The sequence below is a fragment of the Hippocampus bargibanti genome, linkage group LG10 (assembly GCF_051943395.1).
Source record: "Hippocampus bargibanti isolate YZ-2025 linkage group LG10, ASM5194339v1, whole genome shotgun sequence".
In the NCBI taxonomy this organism is placed as follows: domain Eukaryota; kingdom Metazoa; phylum Chordata; class Actinopteri; order Syngnathiformes; family Syngnathidae; genus Hippocampus; species Hippocampus bargibanti.
In genome coordinates, this window is record NC_142743.1 from 2,178,361 (window position 1) to 2,193,412 (window position 15,052).

Below are 15,052 nucleotides of genomic sequence, written 5' to 3' on the forward strand. Positions count from 1 at the left end.
AGTTTGAGGTTGCCATTGGTTTCTGGGATACCGATGTACTTGTAGCTGTTTTCAATGTCTGCTATTGTTCCTTTAGGGAGTGATACCCTTTCAGTGTGGACTACCTTGCTCACTTAGTCACCATCCGACTACATTTCTCCAACCCGAATGGCATACCGATGTCACTGCTGTAGATCCTGGTTGTGTGGATCAGGGAGTCTATGACCCTTTCGCTCTTAGCATACAGCTTTATGTCATACATGTAGAGGAGGTGACTGATTGTAGCTCCATTTCTGAGGCGGTATCCATAGCCTGTCTTGGCGATTATTTGGCTGAGGGGGTTCAGTCCTATGCAGAACAGCCGTGGGGAGAGTGCATCACCTTGGTATATGCCACATTTGATGGACACTTGCGTTAGTGGCTTGCCATTGGCTTCAAGTGTGGTTTCTCACATCCTCATTGAGTTTCCAACGAAGGCTCTCATGGTACTGTTGACCTTATACAACTCCAAGCATTCAGTGATCCATGTGTATGGCATCGAGTCATATGCTTTCTTGTATTCAATCCAGGCTGTGCACAGGTTGGTATGTCGGGACCTGCAGTCTTGAGCGACTGTTCTGTCAACCAGCAGCTGATGTTTGACACCTCTCGTATCTCTACCAATGCTTTTCTGTGCTTTGCTCATGTATTGATCCATGTGTCCAGGCAATGATGCCTGACATAAGCTTCCATGTTGTGGAGAGACGGGTTATTGGCCGATAGTTGGAAGGAACTGCACCCTTTGAGGAATCCGTCATGATCAGGATTGTTCGCCCTTCGGTTATCCATCCTGGGTGAGTCCCATCCATCAGCAACTGGTTCATTTGTGTTGCTAGGCGCTCGTGGAGTGCTGTGAGTTTCTTTAGCCAGTAGGTGTGGACCATATCCGGGCCTGGTGCCGTCCGGTTTTTCATATATATATATATATATATATAATTTTGAGCAATAAACTTACCGACTACCTCTGATAGTCCAAAAACACGTTGGCCATAAGCATCTGTTTTGTCCCAAATAAAGGTGTAAGCAAGACTTGGCTGAGCAGGGAACCACTTTTGAAATAGACGTCCCACCACGGTCACCATCAGATGTACCTACAGAAGGGACAAGGTAATCTACTTTTTCTTGAAAATATTTTCACAAGTGATATTTCATTTTCATATTTCATTACCTTCATCAGGTTAAAAGGTATTGATGACTGTGTCATGGTGATTTTGAGGACTGGTTTATATCCCGCAGCTCTTGAACTAAGGTAGATCAAGTTGAGATCACTTCCAGGGATTGTGGTTTCTTCTTGTAAAACCTGTAGATTAAAATTACTGGTTGGCATGTTCGACAAAGAGTGCATAGGTCATTCGTTCAATTCAGGGCTTCAGTTTCTATGGTCTATCTGTGCCTCCTTATGTTTTCTCTGGGTATTCTGGTTTCTTCTCACATTAAAAAAAACATGCTCGATTTCATTAATCACCCAAAATTTCCCCCAAGGGGTGTGGAAGGAGTATGTATTGTTGTTTGTCTAAGTGTGACCTGCGATTGGCTAGTAACCAATTCAGGGTGTACCTCGTCTCCTGCCCAAAGACAGCTGGCATAGGTTCCAGCACATCCCCAACCCTCATGAGAATAAACCGGTTCAGATCATGCATGCCATAGATTCAAGATTAATACATCGTAAGAAGTAGCCATGCTTTGTTATTTTTCTGGTTGAAAACATGGCCACGTTCTGTTGGTAATAAAATCTGATTGCACTTGAAACAGCCTTTCTAGTAATGTCTCCAAAACAGTGGAGGAGTTTTAACCTGTGCTACATCTGTAAAGGAATGTTCAATTACACATTTTGTCAGGTGCACTTGCACCTGAAGAACAAGCTTTGATTTCAACAACACACGCAGCATGCCAGCACCTACTCGACAAATTTATGTTCACAGTGACTTTCAGTTTTATTTTTCATTTTGCAACACATTTTTATTGCAGACCAATGAGTGACTTTTTACTCAATGCTCCTAAAGACGGGAATTATGCAAAACGATGGGAGTTTTGTATGCATATGCACACTAGCATATGTTTAAACATACAATTAACTCTTTTTGGATTATTAGTCTCGCAGTGGAGAAAATTACATTCCACAGCAGCAAGTGATGAACGTAAGAGGAAAGGAAAGGAAGACGTAGAGAGACAAAATACAGGACCTACTGTAAAGGCAGCCACTCTTGTGGCATCATCTTGAAGTCAAACAACAAAAATAACTAAATAATAAATAATGTGACACAACACAAAAGACACAGACAGTCATTCAATCTGAAACACTTTCTTCATTCTCTTTCTTGTATGAAGCAGTTCTAGATGAAAGAGGAGAGGATTAAAGCATCCTTTTCACCAGTGGATCAGGGACATCATGGTGAAATGTGGTTCAATTCAAAGCGAATGTTACGCATACGCTTCGGCGCTGTACGCTGAAGCGCCCTTCTTCTTATCGCGGGCTCCTCAAGCCATGCATGCTGTTGATACTCCACCGCATATATTTTACGTTTTAAGACTCGGACTGAATATTCAGGAAGTCTTGTTTTTGAGTTGGTGACGATTCCTGACGTCACGTCACGGAAGGAACGCCGCTGACCGAGAAAGCGACACACAATGCATTTTGCGGTACTCTGTTTGGTCTGAAAACTTCGTGTTGATCCGTGTTGATGGCAAAATTAGAAGGAAAACATAAATAATGCGATGGTGAATCGTTGTGTGTTGCACCAATACAACTATTTGATATTCGCGGACACAAATTCCCAGCAGACAAATCAGCCCATTTCCAACGGAGCTTTGGAGCCATCTTCTGCATTTTCTGGGACGCTACACATCAGTCCTGCCTCAAAATAAACCGGAAGGACTTCTTCGATTCGAACATTTATCCTTTCCTCTTTGAACTATTTGAATCATACAATAGCCAAAATGGAACTGTATAGTGCCACTTAGCAGGTTTTTTTTTTTTTTTGACAACGATACTAGTGCAGCGTGTTCTACCGGAAACAAATTCCTTGTGTGTTCTACATACTTGGCAATAAAGATGATTCTGATTCTGATTCTGATGATCACTGGCAGGGCATTGCTGTTTATTGCCAATCTTGTTCTTGCAATTGAGCTGGCTTCTTAGAACTTGCCTCACCTACCGGAGGTATTTCGCTGTAGCCGCTTTCCTTGTTGCTAGTTTGAGGTTGCCATTGGTTTCTGGGATACCGATGTACTTGTAGCTGTTTTCAATGTCTGCTATTGTTCCTTTAGGGAGTGATACCCTTTCAGTGTGGACTACCTTGCTCACTTAGTCACCATCCGACTACATTTCTCCAACCCGAATGGCATACCGATGTCACTGCTGTAGATCCTGGTTGTGTGGATCAGGGAGTCTATGACCCTTTCGCTCTTAGCATACAGCTTTATGTCATACATGTAGAGGAGGTGACTGATTGTAGCTCCATTTCTGAGGCGGTATCCATAGCCTGTCTTGGCGATTATTTGGCTGAGGGGGTTCAGTCCTATGCAGAACAGCCGTGGGTAGAGTGCATCACCTTGGTATATGCCACATTTGATGGACACTTGCGTTAGTGGCTTGCCATTGGCTTCAAGTGTGGTTTCTCACATCCTCATTGAGTTTCCAACGAAGGCTCTCATGGTACTGTTGACCTTATACAACTCCAAGCATTCAGTGATCCATGTGTATGGCATCGAGTCATATGCTTTCTTGTATTCAATCCAGGCTGTGCACAGGTTGGTATGTCGGGACCTGCAGTCTTGAGCGACTGTTCTGTCAACCAGCAGCTGATGTTTGACACCTCTCGTATCTCTACCAATGCTTTTCTGTGCTTTGCTCATGTATTGATCCATGTGTCCAGGCAATGATGCCTGACATAAGCTTCCATGTTGTGGAGAGACGGGTTATTGGCCGATAGTTGGAAGGAACTGCACCCTTTGAGGAATCCGTCATGATCAGGATTGTTCGCCCTTCGGTTATCCATCCTGGGTGAGTCCCATCCATCAGCAACTGGTTCATTTGTGTTGCTAGGCGCTCGTGGAGTGCTGTGAGTTTCTTTAGCCAGTAGGTGTGGACCATATCCGGGCCTGGTGCCGTCCGGTTTTTCATATATATATATATATATATATAATTTTGAGCAATAAACTTACCGACTACCTCTGATAGTCCAAAAACACGTTGGCCATAAGCATCTGTTTTGTCCCAAATAAAGGTGTAAGCAAGACTTGGCTGAGCAGGGAACCACTTTTGAAATAGACGTCCCACCACGGTCACCATCAGATGTACCTACAGAAGGGACAAGGTAATCTACTTTTTCCTGAAAATATTTTCACAAGTGATATTTCATACATTACCTTCATCAGGTTAAAAGGTATTGATGACTGTGTCATGGTGATTTTGAGGACTGGTTTATATCCCGCAGCTCTTGAACTAAGGTAGATCAAGTTGAGATCACTTCCAGGGATTGTGGTTTCTTCTTGTAAAACCTGTAGATTAAAATTACTGGTTGGCATGTTCGACAAAGAGTGCATAGGTCATTCGTTCAATTCAGTGCTTCAGTTTCTATGGTCTATCTGTGCCTCCTTATGTTTTCTCTGGGTATTCTGGCTTCTTCTCACATTAAAAAAACATGCTCGATTTCATTAATCACCCAAAATTTCCCCCAAGGGGTGTGGAAGGAGTATGTATTGTTGTTTGTCTAAGTGTGACCTGCGATTGGCTAGTAACCAATTCAGGGTGTACCTCGTCTCCTGCCCAAAGACAGCTGGCATAGGTTCCAGCACATCCCCAACCCTCATGAGAATAAACCGGTTCAGATCATGCATGCCATAGATTCAAGATTAATACATCGTAAGAAGTAGCCATGCTTTGTTATTTTTCTGGTTGAAAACATGGCCACGTTCTGTTGGTAATAAAATCTGATTGCACTTGAAACAGCCTTTCTAGTAATGTCTCCAAAACAGTGGAGGAGTTTTAACCTGTGCTACATCTGTAAAGGAATGTTCAATTACACATTTTGTCAGGTGCACTTGCACCTGAAGAACAAGCTTTGATTTCAACAACACACGCAGCATGCCAGCACCTACTCGACAAATTTATGTTCACAGTGACTTTCAGTTTTATTTTTCATTTTGCAACACATTTTTATTGCAGACCAATGAGTGACTTTTTACTCAATGCTCCTAAAGACGGGAATTATGCAAAACGATGGGAGTTTTGTATGCATATGCACACTAGCATATGTTTAAACATACAATTAACTCTTTTTGGATTATTAGTCTCGCAGTGGAGAAAATTACATTCCACAGCAGCAAGTGATGAACGTAAGAGGAAAGGAAAGGAAGACGTAGAGAGACAAAATACAGGACCTACTGTAAAGGCAGCCACTCTTGTGGCATCATCTTGAAGTCAAACAACAAAAATAACTAAATAATAAATAATGTGACACAACACAAAAGACACAGACAGTCATTCAATCTGAAACACTTTCTTCATTCTCTTTCTTGTATGAAGCAGTTCTAGATGAAAGAGGAGAGGATTAAAGCATCCTTTTCACCAGTGGATCAGGGACATCATGGTGAAATGTGGTTCAATTTAAAGCGAATGTTACGCATACGCTTCGGCGCTGTACGCTGAAGCGCCCTTCTTCTTATCGCGGGCTCCTCAAGCCATGCATGCTGTTGATACTCCACCGCATATATTTTACGTTTTAAGACTCGGACTGAATATTCAGGAAGTCTTGTTTTTGAGTTGGTGACGATTCCTGACGTCACGTCACGGAAGGAACGCCGCTGACCGAGAAAGCGACACACAATGCATTTTGCGGTACTCTGTTTGGTCTGAAAACTTCGTGTTGATCCGTGTTGATGGCAAAATTAGAAGGAAAACATAAATAATGCGATGGTGAATCGTTGTGTGTTGCACCAAGACAACTATTTGATATTCGCGGACACAAATTCCCAGCAGACAAATCAGCCCATTTCCAACGGAGCTTTGGAGCCATCTTCTGCATTTTCTGGGACGCTACACATCAATCCTGCCTCAAAATAAACCGGAAGGACTTCTTCGATTCGAACATTTATCCTTTCCTCTTTGAACTATTTGAATCATATTCATAACTGGATGAGTAACAAGAAACCATCTTCTCCAAATCTGAAGCCATTGTTTTGATTGTTTAGCAAGGCAAGACGTCTTGGCGTGACGTCACGAACTGGGCAGGGGACTTACTGAAAATCCCCAATTTGCAGCTCATTTTTTTGCAGTTTTAGCACACTTTAAGTCATTTTTTATTGGTGTTTTGCATTTGAATAAAAATATCAGCCTGCATGTTTTGGGTATTTTAGATTCTATAAAACGTTTTTCTGATGTCAGTTAGGAAACAAAAAATGGTGTTGATTGTCCCTTCAAAGATTAATTTAGTTCCATCTCTTTTCAGAATCAGAATCAGAATCAGAATCATCTTTATTGCCAAGTATGTAGAACACACAAGGAATGTGTTTCCGGTAGAACACGCTGCACTAGTATCGTCGTCAAAAAAACTGCTAAGTGGCACTATACAGTTCCATTTTGGCTACTGTTGAAAGAGTTCAAAGAGTTCAAAGAGTTAATGGCTTTGGGGAAGAAGCTGTTTAAATGTCTGCTGGATTTGGTGCGCATGGATCGGTAGCGCCTGCCTGAGGGGAGTAGCTGGAAAAGGTGGTGGGCAGGGTGCGGAGGGTCCAGTAGGATTTTCCGCGCCCTAGTTTGGATTCTTGCAGTGTGCAAGTCCTTTTACGTCTCTTTTGCCTATTAAAAAAATGTTTCAATGTGCTTTCATTTAACAGAAGGTAGTGTTTCTTGGGAGGGAATGCAGCTGCTAATGGCATCTGTGATTGTGTGAATGTTTTGTATGCTCGTGCTGAAGGCTTGGGCGGCTAGTTTACACTGACATTATCCATTTGCAGCATAATTAAAGCAATGCTACAATAAATAAATAAGTAAATCAATAAACAAATCACAGAAATATGATAGATATCATTATATAATGAAAATAAAACGATTTTCGGGACTTCTGTTTGGCCATGATCAATCATGACCACGGCCAAACATGGCCATGATCGAGGATGCGGAATTCCCATCAACATAGACACTGGATTTTCACGACGCTCGAAGCACAACATCGATCTATTCGCTTGTGCATGCTTGGAGCATTCTTCAATCGAAAATAATAATACTTTGATATTCCTCCAAAATACCAACACAATGTATAGTGTATAGTGCCTCTTTGCATTGTATAGTGCCTCTTTGCAATTTTTTTTACTGATGATACTAGTGCAGCGTGTTCGACCGGAAACAAATTCCTTGTGTGTTCTACATACTTGGCAATAAAGATGATTCTGATTCTGATTAATGTGGACTTTCATAACTAGAGGTTCTACTGTGCGCAGAGTCCGATGATCCATCTTGCTGACGTCTGTTAGACGATTTTTATGACTGCAGCGATGTATTTTCATTTGCCATACATTGTGTGTGTTTTGTCGAGAAATTACATCCCCTTTTAGACAAGCCTTTGCTAATGGATTTAGCACCACCAAAGCTGAGCATGTGCTTTTGAACATCAATTCTGTCATGCGTTTTTCCATTTATCCACAAATTAATTCTCCTCCAACTTCACATAGGCTGTCACATAAACGTGTCAATTAAAAATGGAGCATGAGTTCAGGCTTCCTGTGCTTGGATGGTTTTGTTTGAGTACCTTAGCCCCCCCGCCCCCCCATCCACCAAAAATGCACTCTCGGTTCACTGAAAACTAAATTGTTGTTAGCCTGAACATGAATGCTTTTTGTCTGGCTTGGCAACCATTCCAAGGTGTGCTTTTTTCCCAAAGTCAATTGGGAGAGCTACCAGTTCACTTCCAAACCTAATGGGCACAAACTGTGTCAAAACTTGATGGATGGAAAATTAAGGTGTTTAGGCAATATACAGTTAAGCAACTGCGAAAGCATCTGGTTCATTTGTTTGCATGTGTATGGTACAACCTAATACAGGGGTCAGCAAGACCCTGCTCCCGGGACGCATGCGTCTCTTTAACATTACCCAGCGGCACATTGGTGCTTTTTCAGAAATGTTTGAAAATGGAAAAAGATGGCGGAGCGAAATGTATGTGTTGTTTTAATATGGATTCTCTAGGTGGGCAAACATGACACACACATTCCTAATGTTTTCGAATGCTGTAAAATGTGGAGTTAGATTAATTTCAATGTTTACAAACTTTACATGCAGGATTGCACGCATGACATCAAAGACGTCAATGTTGTTTGCATATGCAGCATTTAATCATCAGTCCAATTCTCATGTCGTAACACTTGTGAACATAACTTTCTGAAAAGGGTGTTGACTAGCAGGAATTCTATAAAAGACTAGATGTCTGTGTGTGCTCTTTCTATTCTGACAACCCACGACACGGACACGATTACGACTCAAAAGGGTGTGCTTTCTGCTTGCAAGATGAAAGTGAACGTGCAGCCAGACTGAATGTGTGCAGACACCACATGAAGATCGCCTGTGACAGATCGGCAGGCTAAGACGGCAGGCAGGAGGCACTGGTCAAACCGGCGGTGTGTGATGGGCCATGGACCCCAAAGGTAAAAAGAGAAAAATAACAGAGAACAGACGTTTCCGCAGATCTAGATGCATGCCGTGTTTTATTGCACTGTATTGCCCAGAAAACCTCTTCATTGCATTTCTATAATTTCAAAGCAAAGAAACGACTGTCATTAATTCATACTGCAATAAGGTTAAACTTGAGGCGGCCTGCATGTAGTGCGTCATTCTCAACATGTAATCATTTAATTTAATCATGAAGGCTCATTAAGTATTTGAGGTACGTATTTGTAAACAAGATAATATTTTTAGGGCGGCCGGGTAGTTGAGTGGTTAGCACACCGGCTTCACAGTGCTGGGGTCGCCGGTACGCGTCCCGGTCCGGCCTCCCTGTGTGGAGTTTGCATGTTCTCCCCAGGCCCGTGTGGGTTTTCTCCAGGTCCTCCGGTTTCCTCCCACCCTCCAAAAACATGCATGGCAGGAAGATTGACCACTCCAAATTGTCCCTAGGTGTGTGTGTGACTGTTGTACGTCTTTGTGTGCCCTGGATTGGCTGGCAACCAATTCAGGGTGTCCCCCGCCTCGTGCCCGAAGACAGCTGAGATAGGCTCTAGCACCCCCCGCGACCCTAATAAGGAATAAGCGGTACGGAAAATGGATGGATGGATGGATAATATTTTTATACTCTGCTAATATAACTAATACAGATACATATCATGTGTCACCTTTATTATGAGGCTTATATCAGGATTTGAATTTTTAAAATTTGTTTTATTGGTCCAATAAGGCTCGTTCAACCTGACCTGACATAAAAAGTTGGTGGACAAGTAAATAAATCCATCAAATTGTCCTGGTTTGATGATCTCAATCCCATTTGCACACTCACAAGCAGTGTAACGTTTCTTTATGTCCACTTGCACACGCGTGCGTGCGTGTGTGTGTGTGTGTGTGTGTGTGTGTGTGTGTGTGTGTGTGTGTGCGTGCGTGTGTGTGTGTGTGTGTGTGTGTGTGTGTGTGTGTGTGTGTGTGTGTGTGCGTGCGTGCGTGCGTGTGTGTGTGAGTGTGTGTGCCGAACATTCCGGAACCGATCTTGTTATACTGAGCAGCTCAGTTAAGGAGAATTTTTCTACCAGCTTAATCTGGACATGGAAAATGAATGACCCTTCCTATTTAATGCAATATTAACTTCTCCATTATTACAATTCTACGTATTCATCTTTCCTCTGGTCACGCACAATGGTAAACAAAAAAAAAACAAAAACTGCTAAACTATGTTCTCTGTGAGAACTGATAATTCTTCCTCTGAAAAAATAAACAGCTGTTCAAAATGGTTTTGGACAAATGCACGGGAAAGGCAAAGCGTTTAGTCTCCATAAAGGAAGTCAGTAAAAACTGACAAAAAAATGTGGATGACAGATGTGTGCAATGAATCTTTTTTCACAGGAGAACAACCTTGAGCTGCTCTGAGCCTGTTTTTTTTTTCTTTTCTCTTTGACTTTTGTCAACACCATATGCTGAAAAAACGATAAATGTCATCATGTTTATGCACTGTTGGGCATGCAAGCACAATGAATGGAGCTATTTTTTTGCTCTTCATTAGCATTTAAATTTTCTCACTTTAAAATTGCATATTTCTGTACGGAGACAACCCAAGACCTCATAAATCCATCCAGCCTTCTATTTAATTTTTCTGACCTGCGTTTCTGGTATGATGGGGCCATACTCAGGTGAGCTTCTATGGAACATTGACAGCGGAGGTGCGACAATGACAGGTCCGGGTCTGATAAAACCACTCAGGTCACAGCTCGGAATGTCATTTTCCTCCTGAAACAGAAGTCGTTTCTCCATCAGATTTTTTTTTTCATTATTAAAGGTCAAATCGGAGACTGTGTAACAATGACATGACACTGACAAGGTATCTCAGTAACGTTACAGATTCAACTTCAGAATTCAAAATCTGGACCAAATATTCTGCTATTTAAACTACCGGTAATCCACCAAGGCCTCCAATGTTCATCTTCACCCTTCTCTGTCATGCTTTAATGCAACACAATTTCTGTCATATCAGGGTTAAAAAGAATAACAGTCTTTATGCAACTGTCTTGTTGTCATATGTTTTGCATTTTCATCACCAAGTTTTTCAATAAAGCAAAAAAAAATAATAAAAGCAGCGTACAGTGGAATTTAAAAGATTGTTAATATTGTTCCATATTTTGCAAGCATATATGCCAGGCATGGGCAAACTACGGCCCGCGGGCCACATACGGCCCGTTAGGCTTTTCAATCCGGCCCGCCGAACTTGCCCAAATTATAGTACAAACAGTGTCTAAAACTCATGACAAAAAGCTAGCGAACAACAGGGCAGATAACTGAAAAGTTGCCTGCCCCATTTTTCACAACTTGAAGCAAAATGAGACCAATCCCAATAAGAAACATTGTCACAAAGTATAAAGTTTTTTTTAAATCAAGAATGCACCAACTTCAAATGCTACCTTGCTTAATTTACATCAAATGAGCATGACTGTAAATTTTGCTACAGTAGTCGATTGTCATTGTGGTGCACAATGCAACGTTTGCATTGCTTCCTACGAACCACTAAACCCCTTTCATAAGTCTCACGTACACTTTACAGTCACGGTTTAATGTAAATGTACGTTTTGTAGCGTCACATATGTTGTTAGCTTCTTTTGAATCTTTCTTCTAGTTTGAGGTTCTGTGCATCTATTTTGGAAAATGACATGCAATTGCACGACTTTGTAACGCTTGCGAAAGTCCGGAAGAAAGAAGCAGGCTTCTGATTGGCTGCCGAGCCGAGTATGCAAATTTCAACTGCAGGTAGTCTATATTTGTGTGCTCGGCGACGGTACACGTGTATTGTTTGCGCGTGAAGGCGAGGGCGTCAGAGAGGAGTTTGTTGAGCGCGCGGTCAGGACAAATGATTTGGTTATGATTTGGCGGAATTTAACACAAGTAGGTATTATTGAGCTTGAATATTTCGTTGTGTAATAATATGTTTTGAATGTTGAAAGTGATTCCATTTTTCAATAAATGTTGATTTCTTTGCCCCTTCGATGGAAACTTAAAAACAGACGCAATCTTGATAAATCACAGTGCATATGTTATTTTAATCTATTTCCATTTCCTCCTCCAAGTATCTGCGAAATAGTCTGTAAATGCCATATCTTGCATATTCCTTGAGACAAATTTATTAACTGATCAGGGATATTTTTCACATTTGAAAGACAGTTAATAAATTGGGTTGTAGTGTTTTTACTGTGCTATGAGGTTTGTACATACTACATTTAAAGGACAACCGGCACCATTTTTTGTTTTTGTTTCCCACTGACATCAGAAAAACGTTTTATAGCATCTAAAATACCCAAATCAGGCAGGCTGATATTTTTAGTTAAATGAAAAACACCAATAAAAATGACTTCAAAATGAATCCGGAAATGGTCAGTTTCAGAAGGTCCCACCCCTCTGTTCGTGACGTCACGCCAAGACGTCGTGCCTTGCTCGAGAATCAAAACAATGGCTTCAGATTCGGAGAAGATGTTTTCTTGTTCTTGTTCTTCTGAAGAGGAAAGCATAAATGTTTGCAATTGATTCTAGGAGTCCTCCCATATCAATTCGAGCCGTCAATGACAGCAATGTAGCACCCAGAAAAAGCAGAAGATTGCGCCCAAGCTCCGTTGGAAATGGGCTGATTTGTCAGCTGGGAATTTGTGTCAGCGAATATCAAATAGTAGTCTTGGTGCAACACACAACGATTCACCATCGCTTTATTTATGTGTTTTCCTTCTAATTTCGCCATCAACACAGATCAACACGAAGTTTTCAGACCAAACAAAGTACCCAAAATGCATTGTATGTCGCTTTCTCGGTCAGGGGCGGTCCAAACGTGATGTCACATGGGGATCGTCATCAACTCGAAAACAAGACTTCATATATTCAGCGCAAGTCTTAAAACGTAAACTATAGCTATATGCTGTGGAATCTTTGTAAAATACGCTCAGTCGAAGTCATTTGAAGTGATTTTATAAATTATGGACATAACTTGTTCGGAGTATTTCTGGCCCAAACACTCCCTCCAAATGCTCCTGGCCCGGCCCCTCTGTCAAATTTTAGAACCCAATGCGGCCCGCGAGTCAAAAAGTTTGCCCACCCCTGATATATGCCTTAGGCAGCAATGAACACGGATAAAGCTCACCTTCTTCATGGCCAAAGTGTCCATCACATAGAATACATTCCAAGGCATCCACACAGTTCTGTACTGGGTCAAGAACGGAGCACGTTCAAAACTTAATGTCAAGGATGCTCCACCATTGGCAAGTAAATCAAACCTGCAGCACAGTGAATATGAATATCATTCAAGTGACAAACATTTCAAATGAGTATGACATTTTTAGAAGTTGTTTAGAATATGAAACATTTGGGCAATCAACTGGGGGAAATAAAATGAGTGAGAGTAAAACCATAGCTGAAAAAAATCCAAGGGAATCTCTGATTTTACAGGCATTTCATTCAAAAGTGAGATAGGTTTATCAAACTTTATTAATAGATTTGAATATTAATTAATAAGAAGATTAATAGATTACAAACAAGCCTACTGACAACTGCGTTCACTCCCAAAGTAACTAAATAACTGTGTTTATTTCCTTTGAGGTAAAGTATTAGTTAGTGGTGGACAGTCAGGGCCTGCAAGGCCTTCTCTACTGGCCTAAAAATATCACAGACTTATGTTAATTATATTTTGACCATGAATTCTTATTAAATAATTCCACATTGTCTTTCAGCTTCCTTTCTTTCATTGCCTTTCCCCTGTTGTGATGCTTCCAGATGTGTGTTTTCATATTTAGGCATTTAACCAATCACATTTTAGCCATCATTTGTTACCAGGGTCAGAAATCTACCTGGACAGCTTCACAATCAATTCTGCCGGCCCTGTTGCATCAAATGCGTCGATCAAACTGTTGCTTTAATTCATCAGATTTCGAGTTGGTAAAACCAAAAGGGGTACCCATACCTTCTTGCAGGCGCTGGTCAACGTCAGAGCTTTCGCAAACTATAGCTAGTCATGAGCCAATCATATTTTGCGAGCCAATCATATTTTGCGAAAACTTCTCTTATCTATATATGTAACGGAGTTGTGCACTTAGATTATTAAATTATGAAGGAAGTGCCGCAACGGCGCACAGTGTGGCACCATGTCCCGCCCATAGTTTCTAGAACAATCTCGAGGAGATTCAGGGTGAGTAGCAATTTTCTGTTGGTCTCGATTAACGCGCATTTTCAAGATAATATCTTATTTTGTTTCCCCTTTTATACTGTCTAGTGTTATCTAATTAGTTCCCTTATTCATTTCGAGTCCAGATTACTTTTTGTGTCATTATTTACTTCACGTTTTGTCGAGTGGAACTTTGGTGCACATGTGCTTCATAGTGCTTTTCTATTGCGCAGTTAATCGCAAGACGAAACCCATGCGACTTCACCCATCCCTTTTGCCATACTGTGTTGCAGGTAATAATTGTTTCATTTCGTTTTTATTGAACAATATTTAGTTTCTTGTGTCGTGTTTCATTTGCCCGTGAGTGTCCGTGGCGGGTTGAACTGTGCGCCAGCCATTACTAGCGCACCGCGTGTTCTGCCGAGTCTCCGCCTATGATGCGTTCAGGGACATCTTGTAAATAACAGTGAACTTGTGTTGGATTCTCTTTTTCTGTAAATAACCACTATACGAGCACACGTTGCTAATTCTGTTTTGTTATCTACAATGTTTTGCATTTGAGAACAATCTCGAGGAGATTCAGGTTAATCACAAGACGAAACCCATGCGACTTCACCCATCCCTTCTGCCATACTGTGTTGCAGAAATAAAAGAAATAAAAAGACACATCCAAGCGTCTGGTCTCATTAAGACGGCAGCATCGTGGGGATGAAGACAGTCAGTGTTGTGACACCCGTCACATATAGACAATAATAAAAAATAAATTTTATTTAAAGTGCCTTTCAAAGCTCTCAAGGACACTTTACAGTCACCGACAACCATAGATAAAAAAATAAATAAAATACAATTATGAATAGAAAACAAGAGATAAAGCTGCACAGAAAATGCATTTTTTTTTCAACAGTAGCCAAAATGGAACTGTATAGTGCCACTTAGCAGTTTTTTTGACGACGATACTAGTGCAGCGTGTTCTACCGGAAACAAATTCCTTGTGTGTTCTACATACTTGGCAATAAAGATGATTCTGATTCTGATTCTGATTAAATAGGTGAGTTTTGAAACGGGATTTGAAAGTGGGAAGAGAATCGATGTTACGAATATTGGGAGGAAGTGATGATGGTGCACACCTGTGTGGCTGCCTCTGCAGCAGCTCCTTCCCTTTTTAAGTCCCTTTCTGTTCTACTTTTTCATTTATTTACTTTTCCGTCCGT

The 15,052-nt window shown here is 41.2% G+C and overlaps 1 protein-coding gene across 1 annotated transcript in view; it reads right to left on the reverse strand.

Annotated features, from left to right (window-relative positions):
- The window catches only part of LOC148892058 (teneurin-3-like), a 244,330-nt gene that overhangs the window by 74,246 nt on the left and 155,032 nt on the right, over window positions 1-15,052 (reverse strand). Inside the window, exons 18-21 of the mRNA XM_089006884.1 lie at window positions 12,825-12,957; window positions 10,310-10,438; window positions 4,387-4,518; window positions 4,183-4,318 (exon numbers count right to left, since the gene is read on the reverse strand). Coding sequence (XP_088863010.1) covers window positions 4,183-4,318; window positions 4,387-4,518; window positions 10,310-10,438; window positions 12,825-12,957 — 530 coding nt within the window. The remainder of the gene's footprint in view (window positions 1-4,182; window positions 4,319-4,386; window positions 4,519-10,309; window positions 10,439-12,824; window positions 12,958-15,052) is intronic.